Source organism: Phyllostomus discolor, chromosome X, assembly GCF_004126475.2.
Source record: "Phyllostomus discolor isolate MPI-MPIP mPhyDis1 chromosome X, mPhyDis1.pri.v3, whole genome shotgun sequence".
Classification (NCBI taxonomy): domain Eukaryota; kingdom Metazoa; phylum Chordata; class Mammalia; order Chiroptera; family Phyllostomidae; genus Phyllostomus; species Phyllostomus discolor.
In genome coordinates, this window is record NC_050198.1 from 7075802 (window position 1) to 7091494 (window position 15693).

At 36.2% G+C, this 15693-nt stretch overlaps 1 protein-coding gene and 1 long non-coding RNA gene across 12 annotated transcripts in view; one reads left to right on the forward strand and one right to left on the reverse strand.

Annotated features, from left to right (window-relative positions):
* ADGRG2 (adhesion G protein-coupled receptor G2) overlaps positions 1–13751 on the reverse strand; it is an 83780-nt gene extending 70029 nt beyond the window's left edge. For 7 of the 11 annotated variants that reach the window (XM_036016947.1, XM_036016946.1, XM_028522198.2 and 4 more), the window contains exons 1-2: positions 12963–13750; positions 1228–1343 (exon numbers count right to left, since the gene is read on the reverse strand). In XM_036016947.1, coding sequence (XP_035872840.1) covers positions 1228–1343; positions 12963–13207 — 361 coding nt within the window. In that variant the 5' untranslated portion in view covers positions 13208–13750. Of the gene's footprint in view, positions 1–1227; positions 1344–12962 lie in introns of all 11 variants that reach the window. The other 4 variants (XM_028522191.2, XM_036016941.1, XM_036016942.1 and 1 more) reach the window with 1 other exon arrangement.
* Positions 1–13828, forward strand: part of LOC118498571 — a 73238-nt gene extending 59410 nt beyond the window's left edge. The window contains exon 3 of the long non-coding RNA XR_004901060.1: positions 13793–13828. This is a non-coding gene — a long non-coding RNA (uncharacterized LOC118498571). The remainder of the gene's footprint in view (positions 1–13792) is intronic.
* The last annotated feature ends 1865 nt before the right edge of the window (positions 13829–15693 follow it).

Below are 15693 nucleotides of genomic sequence, written 5' to 3' on the forward strand. Positions count from 1 at the left end.
CCTTATACCATATACAAAAGTGAACTCAAAATAGATTAAAAGACCTAAAGATAAGAGCTAAAACTATAAAACTTTTAGAATAAAACATAAGGTAAAATCTTCATGACATTGGATTTGGCAATGATTTCTTAGATATGACAGCAAAAGCACAGGCAATAAAAATAAAAATAGATAAATTGGGCTTTATCAAAGTTCAAAACTATTGTTCATCAAAGGACACTGTTAAGAGGGCAAAAGACAACCCACAGAACAGGAGAAAACATTTGTAAATCATATATCTGATAAAAAATTGATATCCAGAATATGTAAAGAACTCCTAAAATTCAACAACAAAAAAATCCCAACAACCCAATTAAAAAATGGGCCAAAGAGTTAAAGATATTTTTGCAAAGAAGACATACAAATGGCTAATAAGCACACAAAGGATGCTCAATATCACTAATCATTAAAGAAATGCAAGTCAAAACCACAATTAAATACCATTTCACACCCATTATCAAAACAACAAAAAATAACAAGTGATAGAAAAGATATAGAGACCTGGAATCCTTGTGCCTTGCTGGTAAGAATGTAACATGGTAAAGCCACTGTGGGAAATGCTTTGGTAGATCCTCAGAAAGTAATACATAGAACTACCATATGACCCAGCAATTCCACTGCTAGGTATAGATACCCACAAAAATTGAAAGCAGGGACTCAATCAGATACTTGTATGCCAATGTTCAAAGCATCATTTACAATAGCCAAAAGGTAGAAATAACTCAAATGTCCATGAACAATGAATGGATAAACAAGATGTGGAGTATTGTGCAGCCTTAAAAAGGAATGAAATTTTGATACATGCTATAATACGGATGAACCTCAGAAACATTATACTAAGTGAAAGAAGTGAGACATGAAAGAACAAATATTATATGATTCCTCTTATATGGCAAATTCATAGTAACAGAAAGAACAGAGTTTATCAGGGACATGAGGGAGTTGGGTATTGGAAAGTTATTGTTCAACGGGAACAGAATTTCTACTTGAAATGATGAAAATGTTCTGGAAATGAACAGTGGTGATGGTAGCACAAAATTGTGAACATATTTAATACCAGTAAATTGTACACTTAACAATTGTTAAAATGGTAAGTTTTATGTTATGTCTATTTTACCACAGTAGGAGATTCCTAGATGAACACACACATACACATACACACACAATGAAGGAAAACAGGTACCTTACCTTCCAGGGATGTAACCAGAATGACATGAAGACAAATGACAAGGAATATCTTCAACATCAGTAAATGTTCTTCAGGTCTGCCAACATGGCCACACTGCCCACCAGAGAAAAACATCCTGGAATAAAATAAGGAGAAAACATCATCACAGCTTGCCATAATCACAATATAGCAATACCCAAAAGGTCAGTTCCTCAACCAAGGTAAACTGCAATCCTACTTCCTTTAAATCACTGTAGTTGGGGAGAATTGGCAATAATAGGTGGACACTGGCTACCAAAAGCAAAACCCATGTTTATTATGGGATGACCACTCAGTGGGATATTATGTTATGTCAAAAATGACAAGCAAGGTCATTTATGTGGATCTAAGGAAATCATCAACATATGCAAAATATCAAGAAGAAACTAAAAATACTTCTTATATAACTATTACCACTAAGCTAGTTTAAAACTATGCTAAGAATCAGAAGGGGTGACAGAATCTTATAAATAATCTACTCTTGTTTATGTCTTATAAGGATGGGTACACTGCATTTACTCTTAATTATATGTTAGTTTATTATCATTGCTTGCATTTTTAGTAGTCAGGAAGGCAGAGTCAACATTTTTTAAAAAGCAAAATTTATATCAGAACCAAATTTTAAAACCTCATTTACCATTAATTTATTCATTCATTCAACAAATATTTATTGAAGGCCAACATACATCAGATGAGATGTGAGGGTTGAATATGAGTTAACTAGATGAGACACATGTGGTGGAGGTGGGACAGGAGTTTGGGGGAGCTCAGCACACAGAATTAGAATTGCACATGCTAACACTGTGCCTGTTCTTCTCATACCTGAGGAGCAATGAGAGCCCAATGAGTAGGCTTCCTCTGTAAGGCTACAGATGAAGTGGCTGTGACAGACTGGGGTCTGTGCTCTCAGCTGATAGACCCCCTAGCCACAGGGCACCCATGAGCTCAGCCACCACTGCAACTTCTGCCAACCTAAGACAGAGTGTGTGTGCAGTGGTGAAGACTAAAGAGATGAGTTCATAGGTCCTAGCCACGGTATGTCTGAGTGACATTGGAGAGGTTATGTTCAATGGACAAGATTCCCCATTTAGCAAATTGTGATGAGAGTACCAACCTACCTGGACAGTGTTGCTGTGTTGAGTAAGTGAGATCTTCACACAGTGGCTGGTACCGTGAAGGCGCTATAAATGCTAGTTGTACTCTCCCCTCATTCAGTCAAATAATGGGTTACAGGGATGAGGTCAGGGAAAGATGGGGATAAATCACAATTCCTCAGTCACAGAAAAAAGCTGGCAATTTTTAGGACTCTTGTAATTTAGTAGCCATGACCAGTACCAAGGGGTGATTTTTTCCTGGTTTTAGACCAGAAGGTAAATACTTCTTCCAAAGAGGGCTTACATTTTTAAAATCAATAAACCATATATATGTTAATATTATACTACATTAATATATTATAAACTGCCTCTGGTTTGTTCCTCCTCTTCAGCACATTTATCCTGTCTCTGTTCATAATTGCATATTATTGACCCTCCCAAATGAGTCACTCAAAAGAGAATGCTAATATAGCTGTGCAAAAATGTAGCAACATCTCCCTGGAGGAAAATTTAAGTGTCAGCTACACACAATACTGATGAATCTCAGAAATATAATGTTAGATAAAGGAGTGAGACATAAAAGAATGTATATTGTACATGATTCCATTCATCTGAGGAACAAAAAGCAGGCAAAACTAATCTACGGAATAAGAAGTCAGGAGAGTAGTTGTCCTTGGAAGGGGGAAAAAGGTGTAATAATTAGGAGTGGGCACAAGGGGACTTCTGTTACATGGGTGTGTTCAGTCCCTGAAATTCACTGACTTGTACACTTACATATATGTCATAAAAAGTTTCATTTAAAGTTTAATAATTAATCTATATTTTATTCCTGAACTCAGTTCTCCACCAAAAGCATTTCTCTTTTTGAAAGCTCTATTTAGTGAACTAAACCTCTATTTTAAAAAAAATACTCTCTCTCCTGTACAATGCCTTAGACTCAATGCTACCTGGAATTCATAAAGCTGACTTAGATTTACTGCACACCTATCTAATTTTAGTTCTGGAAAAAGTATCAGAGCAGTTTATTTCTGGAAAGGAACTCAGACTCCGAAATCATCTTGCCTCAAACTCATTCTACAGATGAAGAAAGAGGCCAAACATGCTCTAGTGGATGGGTTAAGGTCATTTGGCTGTTTGGTGGGACTCCTACCCTTTTCTACCAGGCCACGATGCCAGCCTCCTGAGAATTTGTCTCCTTGGAAGTAAATTATTTTGTGTCCAGCAGGTGAAGAAAATTAATTCAAAATGCTATTTATACAATTTCAAAATTTCTGTAAGCTTCTAGGGTAGGACATAAGTGGTACATAAAATATGGCCGGTTAAATTAGTCATGCTACACAGTGACTAGTTATTATGGACTAGAGCTTGGGCCTCTGGTGAAAATAAACCATGCCTTTCACTGGAGAGAGCTTGTACTCAATTCCCAAATGAGAGCAGGAAAGGCTGGAAAGAATGGTGGTTCCAGCAATCATCCTGAAAAGAGAATGTGGATCAAGAAGAACCTAGTAAAGACCAGGCATCATTGAAAAGACTGTTTTCAGTTGTTAAGGCTGGAATATGTTTCCTCAAAGCTGAATATATATATTCCTAATAAGAGAAGTTTTATGGTATTTGAAGTAATGTAGCTCCTGTCACCTTTTTGCATAAACTGGAGAGCATCCTGTTAGGTCATAAGGTTGTTAGAATCTTTGATCAAAGAGGGAAATCTGTAGATTTTTAAACCCTTACTCATTTTAATATTTTCAACTGGAACTATTCTTCACCTTCTAGTGCAAGTTGGATTAACTCAATGCTATCTAAGTCACCAATAAAGATAATTTGAATAGCTACTGGTTTTTAGCAAGTTTTCATGGTGCTAAGGAGTCTGGTGAGATAGTATCAATTACAAAGAAAACAGTTTGCTAGCATTTAAACAGTAAAATCTAGACACTGACACTTGACAACTTCTCATTAAAGATTATTCCACATTCACCTTGGTCCCAGGACCCTTTTATGGTTGTGGATTCTGATATAAATGGCAACCCCTAGGGTCATGTAGTGTGCAAGCTACATGAATGTATGCCATGGCCCTGCTTGGACCACTCTAAGAAGTTGTTCTAGATCTCTTCAATTTTATTTTAAATACTATCATTATCATATTTTTAAAATCTTTATCATCAGTGCAAGTTTGAATGGCAATAAGTGACAAATCTATCTTTATTTAGATATGGAATAAAGAGTAAGATTAAAAGGGGAAACAGCTTGATACCACTGTAGGACAAGTTTGGGTGAGATTTATTCTATGTTACTTCTGGTTAACTGGCATACTTTCATTATATCATGGCTGCTATGATATAAGAAATGATCAGTATTTTTGACTTGAGTGACAAGACATATAATTGTTCCCTAAGTTTTCTAGAGACTCTTTATGTCTTTGAGATGTTTACATTGAGTCCTAAGTCTTGGTGAACAAGACTAGCACAAGGGGAAATTAAGAAGGAAGGTGCTGAAGAGGTTCTCAGTTCTGATAAAGCAAGAACTAAAAGGTGAAAAAGCAATTGACTGGGACCATTCAACTGTCAAAGGAATCAGAAAAACTCAGGGTTGTTTTAGTTTTTTAAATTTAATTTAATTTTATTGTTCAATTACAGTTGTCTTCATTTTCTCCCCACCATTCCCCCCACCCCCTCCAAACCCACCTCCCTCCCTTGCTTCCACACTCCCCTTTGGTTTTGTCATGTGTCCTTTATAGTAGCTCCTGAAAACCCTTCTCCCCTCTGTCCCCTCCCCCTTCCCTCTGGCTATTGTTAGATTATTCTTATTTTCAATGACTCTGGTTATATTTTGTTTGCTTTTTTCTTTTGTTGATTAGGTTCAAGTTAAAGGTGAGATCATATGGTATTTGTCCCTTACCACCTGGCTTACTTCACTTAGCATAATGCTCTCCAGCTCCATCTATGCTGTTGCAAAGGGTAGGAGTTCCTTCTTTCTTTCTGCTGCATAGAATTCCATTGTGTAAATGTACCATAGTTTTTTGATCCATTTGTTTGCTGATGGGCACTTAGGTTGCTTCCGCACTTGGCTATTGTAAATTGTGCTGCTATGACATTGGGGTGCATAGGTTCTTTTGGATTGGTGTTTCAGAGCTCTTAGGGTATAACCCCAGCAGTGGAATTGCTAAATCAAAAGGCAGATCCATTTTTTAGTTTTCTGAGGAAATTCCATACTGTTTTCCACAGTGGCTGCACCAGTCTGCATTCCCACCAACAGTGCACTAGAGTTCCCTTTTCTCTGCATCCTCTCCAACACTTGTGTATTTGTTTATGTTGGCCATTCTGACCAGTGTGAAGTGGTATCTCATTGTGGTTTTAATTTGCATCTCTCTGATGGCTAGTGATGCTGAGCATCTTTTCATGTGTCTCTGGGCCCTCGGTATGTCCTCCTTGGAGAAGTGTTTGTTCAAATTTTTTGCCCATTTTTAAATTATGTTTTTCACTTTCCTGGAGTGGAATCATGCGAGTTCTTTATATATTTTGGAGATCAAGCCCTTGTGCAAGGTGTCATTGGCAAATATGTTTTCCCATATAGTTGGCTCTGTTTTCATTTTAATGCTGTTTTGTTTTATTGAGTCTCCATTGTATGTTTAATTACTTTTAGAAAAAGAATCAGGAAACTTTGTAAAAGCATGATTAAATTTTGACTGAACTCTTAAGACCCAGATACAACAAATATCTCAGAAAAAAATGTCTTCAGTGTTCCAGGAAAATGTTGGGTTAGATTATTTACACTAAACTTTCTGCTAAGGCAATAAAATATTTTTAAAAAATTTCTTAATCATATCAAAGAGTTGACAAGACAGAAAAGAATCACCAGACCAAAGGTGAAGCCAAAGCAGAAATTCAGGGAGGTAATATATATGAAGGGGGGGCCAAAAAAACCAGAATTATCTTCTGGAGGGCAGGCCCCTTGTAGTACAGGCTTCCCCTGCTGGGTTACTGTTCTAGGAACCCATCTGTATCAGTGTACCAGCTGGCATGAGAGGCTGTGTTCGGCTTCAGGGAAATTTTTTTTGAAGACTCAACACATTTGCCCATTTCATGATAGGTGATTTATGAGCTCACCTGCCAACACTGTGCTCAGTGTTCAGCAATTTTTGACTCAAAACGGCATGATCCCTGTGTCCCACCCTCCCTATTCACTCAATCTCAGTCTGAGTGACGTTTTTTTGTTTCCCCAGATGAAAAAATGTCCTCAAAGAGAAACATTTTGCCGACGTGGAAGAGATGAAACAAAAAATGGCAGAAGCACTAAAAGGTATCAAAGTGGATGAGTTCAAAAACTGTTTTAAGCAGTAGGAAAAAAGTCTCAATTGGTGTATTGCATCAAATGGGGAGTACTTTGAAGGTGACTGAAGTTTAATCAAGTAAGAATAAATACACAATTTTTTATAAATAAATTGCAGGGCTTTTTGGGTCCCCCCTCAAATACAAAGGAGATGCTTTTGCCTGAGGGTATGGGCCTACTGAGGTAAACTTCCTCCAGTTATGAAACACAAAAGAAAAGTTCAAAGGTATGGAGAAAAGAAATAGTGGTCTAACATATACTTAAATACAATTCAAAGAGGAAGGAATGGGGCAGAGTTAATGTATAAGATGATAATAACTGAATGACCTCAAACTGGTGAAAACACCTACCCATAGATTCAGGAAGCCCAAAGAATCTCTACAATAAATAAAAGAGATCTACATCTAGACACAAAACAGTGACATTGAAGACAATCAAAGACAAAGAGAAAATCTTAAAAGCAGCCAGAGAAAACAAGACAGTTAACCTCAAAAGGAGCAGATGTTAGACTACAGCTATTTCCTCAGAAGCAACAATGGAAGCCAGAAAATATGTAAACAAAAACTGTTATATTGTTCATTATCTGCAAATCCTCACTGAAATAAATCCTAAGAGATATTTTCAGGCAAAAGATGTAAGATCAGAGATGTAACAAGGAATAAAGAACAAAGAAAGTGGTTACTATGTGACTAGGCCCATTCTTAACATCTGTAATATACAGGTCAAGAATTTAAAAGGAGACCCAGTTTGCTCTTATCCTTCCACTGAGGCTCCATCTCAAACTACAAGAGGCCTCATGCACATGTATGGACCCCAGCTCACATATCCAAACCCCTCTCCCTCCTGCAAGAAGCTACCCCTTGGTCATCTTTTAGGTCCAGAGTTATGTACACATGGCAGCATAGCTTTCCCTGGGGAAGAGGCCTATACAGATCCTGGAAATAGGCACAGAATGTTTGGATAGGGAATTACAGAGTTTGGGGTTCCCATAGCATGATTTAGAAGCAAGGGTTAGGAGAGGAGGGAGGCAGGCTTCAGGTGGGAATGTCTTCTTTGTGTCACAGACTTCTTGCCCTTTGGAGAGGGTTATGACTAGGGAAGGGCCTGTCAAGCATGAGGCATAGGTCAGAGATCCCAGTAGATCCCAGCTGTCCAGAGCTAAGGGTGGCACTATATATTGGTAAGTCCAAATGAACTGACTATATGAAACATTAATAATATCTTGCAGGGGTAAGTGAAACATGATATGTAATAAAATATGACAAATATATTACATATATATCCTATAACATGGGAAATAATACAGATAAATTAGGATATGAAAAAAATAAAATTAAAGCCTTCCAAGGTCCTTGTATTATCTTAGAGGAGGCTAAAGGTATTAATTATCTTTAGGTATTAAAAAGTTCAGTAGATGTAGTAATTTCTATAGTAGCTACTAAAAATTAGAAGCAAAGTATATAACTTCCTAACTAGTAGAGGGGGGAAATGGTTTTTAGAATATTTAGTCAATCTGAAAGAAGGCTAGAAAGAGAAGAAAAAGAAATAAAGAATGGTTAGAAAAACAGGATGGTAAATGTAAACACAATACTAATTAATGATTCATTAAATATAAATGGGCAAAATGATTCCATTAAAAAGCAAAGATTATCAGACAGGAAAAAATACAAAATCCACCTATATACTGTTTACAAGGACACAGCTAGAACATAATGCCACAGGAAGTTTGAAAATAAAAGGACAGAAAAGACATGTGATGCCAGTGCTAATCAAAAGAAAATTAATAACGTTGACACTAATATCAGACAAATTATACTTTAAAGCAAAAATCATTACCTATCGATCAAATGGCTTATCCATAAAAAGTTCAATTCAATAGGAAGACTGAACAAATTTACATATGAGTACAACTAATAATACAGCCTCAAATACACAAAGCAGTATTTTTGACAGGACATGAGAAGAAATAGAACAAATTCACAATCATATTGAGAGATAGTGAATTCTCATCTGTATCACATCTGTATCAGCAATAGATAAAATTGAAATAAGAAAGTCACTAAGGATACAGAATATTTCAATATTTAACCAATTTGACTTAAAGGCCATAGAATACATAATCATTTCAAGTGCATATAGACTATTATGAAAGCCAACAGGCCAAAAAGAAGTCTCAAAAACATTTTACAGAGTTGGAAAAAGGAAAAGAGAAAATTCTCTGACCACAACACAATTAAGTTGTCATAGCAAAAAGTTAAATTGTTATTTAGCAAATAACTTATGGATTAAAGAAGTCATAACATATATTACAAAATATGTGACTTGGTTAATAATAACACTACCATATATTGAGATATGAGGATAGAGCTAAGGATCTTTAGAGTAAAATTTATATTTTAAATGTACATATTAGAAAAAGAGAAAGGCTTAAAATGAATAATTTGAGCTCCTTCTCAAGGAGTTTAAAAAAGAATAGCAAAAGAAACCCAAAGAAGGAGAAAATAGGAAATAAAATAAAAACATGATATAATGATATAGATTAAAAACATAAAACAAAGGTTATTAACAAAGCCAAGGACATTCTTTGTAAAGACATTCTGACAAAATTAACAGGAGGGGAAGAAGGAAGGAGGAAAAGTGGGGGAGGAAGAGAAGGAGTATAAACAAATAGCCAAAAGAAAGAATTTAAAAAGCAACATAACTGAAGATGCTATAAACATAAAAATGATAAAAGGATCTTAGGGACAACCTTAGTTATTAATGCTGAAAATTGAGATAGAAGTAGGTGAATTCTTAGAAGAAACATATAACTTATGAAGAAGAAATAATACTGGGTAAAAAAAGGTGAAGAGATTAAGCAAAAAAACCCAAAAACAAACAAACAAAAAAACACATCTCGTAGATATGGACAACAACATGGTGATTACCAGAGGGGGATGGTAGTAGGGGAAAGTAGAAGAGGGTAAAGGGAATAAATAGTGATGGAAGGAGCCATGACCATTTTATCACCACCAGAAGGGTGGTGAACATACAATACAATATACAGATGAGCTATTATAGAACTGTACACCTGAAACCTATATAATTTTATTAACCAATATCACCCAAATAAATTCAATTTAAAAATCTGGAAAATTGAAAAAATATAAAAAAATAAAAATAAAAAGAAGAAATAATGAACTTGAATAGACATATAACCATCAAAAGTCTCAAAACTTTTCCCAGAAAGAAAACTCCAGGCCCAGACGTTTTTACTGGTAATTCTATCAAATAATTAAAGAGTAAGAATTCCAATCTCATAAGAATTCAGAGACTAGAGAAAAAGCATAGCTTAACTCATTTTTACCAGGCTAGCATAACCCTGGCGCCAAAACCTGACAAGGAAAGTCCTTACAGTTTTATCCATTTTATAAATCAAATGAGGCTATTTACAAAATTCCCTGGAATGTTCACAAAAATGTCTAGCAGCAATTTTGAATCTTGTAAATTGGGGTAATTGGAATAAATATAGGACAAAAAGAATTATTCCGAACTTCAGCAACAACATTTTTTTAAGATAAAGTCACCAAGAACTAAAGCCAGCAATGCTGTGGTAAGATAAATGGCATCTCATGCAAAAGAAACCCCACAAAAACAAAGAAAACCACAAAACAATGTCCTAAAGATGATAGAAACTGGGTTAACTAGTAAGTGCTGAGTGTGACCTTCCAAATGGCAGCTCTGTGTGTCATTTGTCATAGCACAAAGTAAAGTCAATGGTGGACTGGACAGCATGATTGTAATATGAGGCTTTCACATCTCTAGAAACAAATAGAAGGAAAATGATTTGTTTGGTCTTTACAGTGCAAAATGATTTTCTTAATAAGCATTAAGTGCTTTCTAATAAGAAAGTAGTTTTAATAAATAAAATAAGTGAATCAATATCAGGTGTGCAAGATTAGAAATAAATTATGCACTTAAAGAAATATTCATAAAACCTTGTGAAAGTTGTTATATTTTTCAATTCCCTCACTCATACCCAAATTTCTCCAATGCCCTACCTGCAATCTACCATCCTCTTGATTACCCATGTGTGAATTACCCAAGGCAAAATGAAAGCCTACTTTATCTCTCTCCCCTTACACTTCAGGATCCTCTCCCAAAGTTCATAGTAAATATGTCCAAGAACACAAACAAGCACAATAGCATATGGTACAAGAGCATAAATGGTAGAGCCATATGCTTGCCTTCAAATTCAAGCTGCACTACTTACAGTGTAACCCTGGCCTGTTGCTTAACTTTTTTGGACCTAAATTCTTCATCTGAATAAATGGAGGTACTACTTGAATCTACTCATAAAGTTCTTGTAGAGATGAATCAGGGAAACATAATGAAGTTCTTATTATAGTCAAGAATTGTTAGCTATTAAAACAAGCATAATTAGAAGGCAACTTTATAGTACACTTCTGGGATAAATCTAGATAGATTTTGGAATTATTTTCTGCATTCATTCATCTATTTTACAAATATTTATTGAGGTTCTATTACATGAAAGGTACTATGCCTCAGACTAAAGATATAATAAATAAGACAGATACCTCTCCTGTGTATAATAGTTTACAGCTGCTACTTAGATTAATTGGCCATTTGTGTGGCCAAATAAATAGTGATTTTAAAAAACTTAAAAGACACTTTCTTTTCATGGTCCATGAAACTCATCTTGGCCTAAAAACAAAACAAGGCACCAGAACACAATATCCTCTCCTGTATAGACTTGGTCTCCACCTCACCCTAACTCCCACAGCATGCAACTCCACCCACAGCAGGCACTCAAAAAAGATTTTTTAATTGATTTGGTCCAGAATCTGTTGCTTCACAAAAATACGATCAATATGTAGAGAAGAAAAATAAGAGACTCTCCTTAAAAGCATCTTCAAGGTGTTGATCTGCACTGGAGGGATGGGGGCAGGGACGGGGCAGAAGCACATGGTTTAAATCATCAGGAGATTACATTTGAGAGAAAGTGAGATACTAAGGAAAGTAAACCACCTACAAATATCTGTGCCCTTTCTTGCTTTTGTCATCACACCATGCCAACTGCTACTTCAAATCCTAGCTTGGACACTTACTAGCTATGTGACCCTGCACAGGTATTTTAACATTGTTTATAACAATAACTTATTAGCATGTATTATAATAACTATGTATGTTTTTATACTCTAAATAATAGGATAATTATAATTTATAATTAATAAGTATTTGCATTAATTCTAAGATTTCTATTATTTATACCAGTGAAGTCCCCAAAATAACCACTATCTTTTTCAAATTTTTTATTTATTAATTTCACAGGGAGAAAAGAAGGGGGAGAGAGAGAGGGAGAAACACAAAGACAGAGACAGACAGACATTGATTTGTTGTTCCATGTATTTATGTATTCATTGGTTGTTTCTTGTACATGCCCTGACTGGGGATCAAACCCAAAACCTTTGCATTTTGGGACAATGCTCTAACCAAATGAGCTACCTGTCCAGGGTACCTCTACTGCTGAGTATCAAAGGAAACAGGAAGTTCAGTCAGTAGTGGCCTCAGAATTTCTATATAGAAGGGAGTTGGTAGCAAAAATCTGTTTGGGAGGAGTCTTTGGCAGCTGCATGCACACAATACATTAAGAGTCAGAAAACACTTCAATGGTCTATTTCAAAACAGGAGAAGAGCTGTTGGAAATAAGGAAGCCAGTCCAGGGAAAAAGAAAGGGGAAATAGTTAAACAAAATCCCAGAAAGTTCTTTGTAAATGATCATTCTCCTTCCCCAGATTTTACTGCACCATGTCATTTCAAAATCTGTACCCATTATTGAAAGTTACTTTAAAAAAAATGGCCCTGGCTGGTGTGGCTCAGTGGTTGAGTGCTGGCCTGTGAATCAAAGGGTTATTGGTTCAATTCCCAGTATAGGACACATGCCTGGGTTGTGGACCAGGTCCCCAGTAGGGGGCACATGAGAGGCAACCACACATTGGTGTTTCTCTCCCCTTCCCTCTTTCCCTTCCCCTCTCTAAAAAATAAAATCTTCTTAAAAAATGGATTACAGAGAAGAAGTGGGTCAACAATAGAGTCCCCAAGGAAAAGAAAATGTCTGAAGAAAGGAAGGCTTCAAGTGGGTGGGAGTGAGGCGTTTGAAACAAAACAAACAAAAAAAGAAGACAGCAGTTAAAGGGATGGGGATTTAGAATGAAGGGGGGGGGGTAATTTGAAAGGAAAAAAGAAACAACCAAATGTTCATTATTTCTACATTATCACTTAGAAATAGCCTCACTCACCTGACAGGAAGTTCAGAAGGAAAGATGGAAAAACTCTGCACAGATCTGAAAATGAAAAAAGAAAAGAAAAAAAAATAGATCAATGGAAAGTGGACTTTGTTGGCACCATAATGCTTCATTACTACAGTCAGCCCATTCGGCAGAGGTCGTAGAGACCACCCCCTCCTCACTATATACCAAGGCTTGAACTTGGCAGCAGAGTTTAAAAAGTGATGGGGGATGCAAACCCTGCTCTTAAGGAACATATTATAAATTGGAAAACAAGCCAAAGCCAGTTTGGGGGCTGATTTTGTTAATATTTTAGTAGCATTGTATTACAGCCCAGTCTCAGGCTTCATTAACAACATCATAGGGACACAGGACAATGAAGTGATTGGATCTGGGGAAGGGTGGTCCCTTACAGAGACCATGCTTTGTTAGGTATTTCTTCGTGTTTTTGTGATTTAACTTCCCTAGAACCTAAACTCCTTGATTTTAAGGATTGGGTTGTTTATGTCTGTTGTACTTCCAAAGCCAGAGCAAAATTCTTTCTCCACAGAGGGACTAAATAAATAACCTCCTATTAGTTGTTAAGTTTGGCTCAGAGTTAAGGCAGAGGCACTAGCAATGACAAGAGTGAGGGACGAGAAAGATGCATGCTCAGGAAAGAAAATAGTGTGCCCACCCACAGCAGAGAGCATTGTTAACAATGTGATTTGTATCTTTCACCATGCTTTACTTGAAACCCAAAACACCGGTACAGCTATTAGCTTAAGGATGATAATCACTTCATACAATGGTATCCTATCATGTGAAATATACATCTAATGATTTTTTACCATTATTTACAGTCACCAAGATATGGAAGCAGCCCAAGTGTCCATCAGTAGGTGAGTAGATAAAACAACTATGGGACATTTACACAATGGAATACTCCTCGGCCATAGAAAAGAAGAAAAATTTTACCCTTTGCAACAGCATGGATGGACCTGGAGAACATTATGCTAAGTGAAATAAGCCAGTCAGAGAAATACAAATATATGATTTCACTCATATGTGGAATCTAATGAACAAACTGAACGAACAAGCAAAATAGAGACACACTCACAGACAGAGAGCAGATGACAGCTAAGGAGGGGGTGGGGGTGGAGGGATTGAGAAAAAAGGAGAAAGGACTCATGGATATGGCAACAGTGTGGTGATTGCAGGGGAAGGGGGCATAAAGGGGACAAATGGTAATGGGAAAATACAATACAATAAATAAATAAATAAATTTAAACAAAGCAAAACAAATAGATTTGCAAGGAGAAACAATCAATAGGATGATCTTGGCATCAACAGACCTGGCTTTAGTCAGTAGACTGTTACGACAGAAGTTTAATGCTCAAGAAGGAATCCAGAATATGAATTCAAAGAAGAAATAAGGAGTCATGGTGAGTTTCTATTGATCACAATGTGTTCTTTAAAAGGGGAAAAAAAAGGAGTTCTTCATTGAAGCCCAATTTGTCAGAGAAACTTAATTAAGCAATGTTTAAAGAAGACAAAAATGAAGGCCAAGCATGTTGTCCTGTCCTAGGATGAACAAATTACAAACACATGTCCCAGTGCTCAATGTGGGATGAATGTAGAATTAACAACGAAAAACACTAAAATAATCAAATAAAGAAATAAATTGATTGTGACTTGAGTAGTGAAATAATTTCACTTTATATGTGTAGATAAGGATTTTCTACTATGGATTTTTGATGAAATTTCACAACTCAAGCACATAGCCTTTTCCAAAAGCCTTATTGATAACCACACACACAAAAAAGCACACAATGGTTTCCAGTAATCCAGTTTATTAATAAACAACACAAGGCTCTCGTTGCTCCTTTGGAACCCTTTCAAGTAGAAAAAGAGGGCAAGCAACAGTGAAGTGTTTTGCTCACTGGATGAATAAGTTAAAAAGGCCTAATAATATCCAAAGGTGGAGAGCAAGTAGGGAAACAAACCCTTGCATACGCTATTGGTATAAACATAAACTTTGATAGAATAGTTTAGCTATGTTTTGAAGTTTTAAATTTGCATGCCTTTTGATCCAGAATTGTAATCCCAGAGATTGTCTTTATAGTAATAGTGATGCATATACACAAAAATATACAAACACAGTCATTCACCTGTGTGTGAGGGGGAAAGCCTAAGTATCCACACATCAGTAGGTGAGGAGTTGAATAAATGATGATCTATCCACATTATGGAATGTTATGCAATGCTTTTTAAAAAAGTTGATGTATATGTATTGAGAGAGATTGTCAATACATATAAGTCAGTGAAAAAGTAAAAATTTTTAAAAATATGTACAAGGATATGTTAAGCAAAGCTATATATTTGTATGCTATGTACATGGTGACAAGTGTGAATGCATAAAAAATGCCTTAAAGGAAACCTGTCAAGCCTCCAGATAGAAGTGTGATGGGGGAAAGGATGAAGCCCAATTTTTACTCCATGAAACACAGACATGTATTCATGTATTATTTATAAAATTAAATATATTTCTTCTAGCAAAGAAAAGCAGAACAAAGGGAGGTCCAGGCCATTTAGATTCTCTAAACAGAGCCCCTAAATCAAGCTCAGAGGGAGACTAACAGAGATAATGCCATTATTGCTCAGCAGGGTGCCATCTCCCCTGGCCCTGCTCTAACCCAATTAGAAAGACCCCATTGAAAGACCAATGGTTTCTGGTGTCAGAGCCAAGAAATAAGCTTCCCAT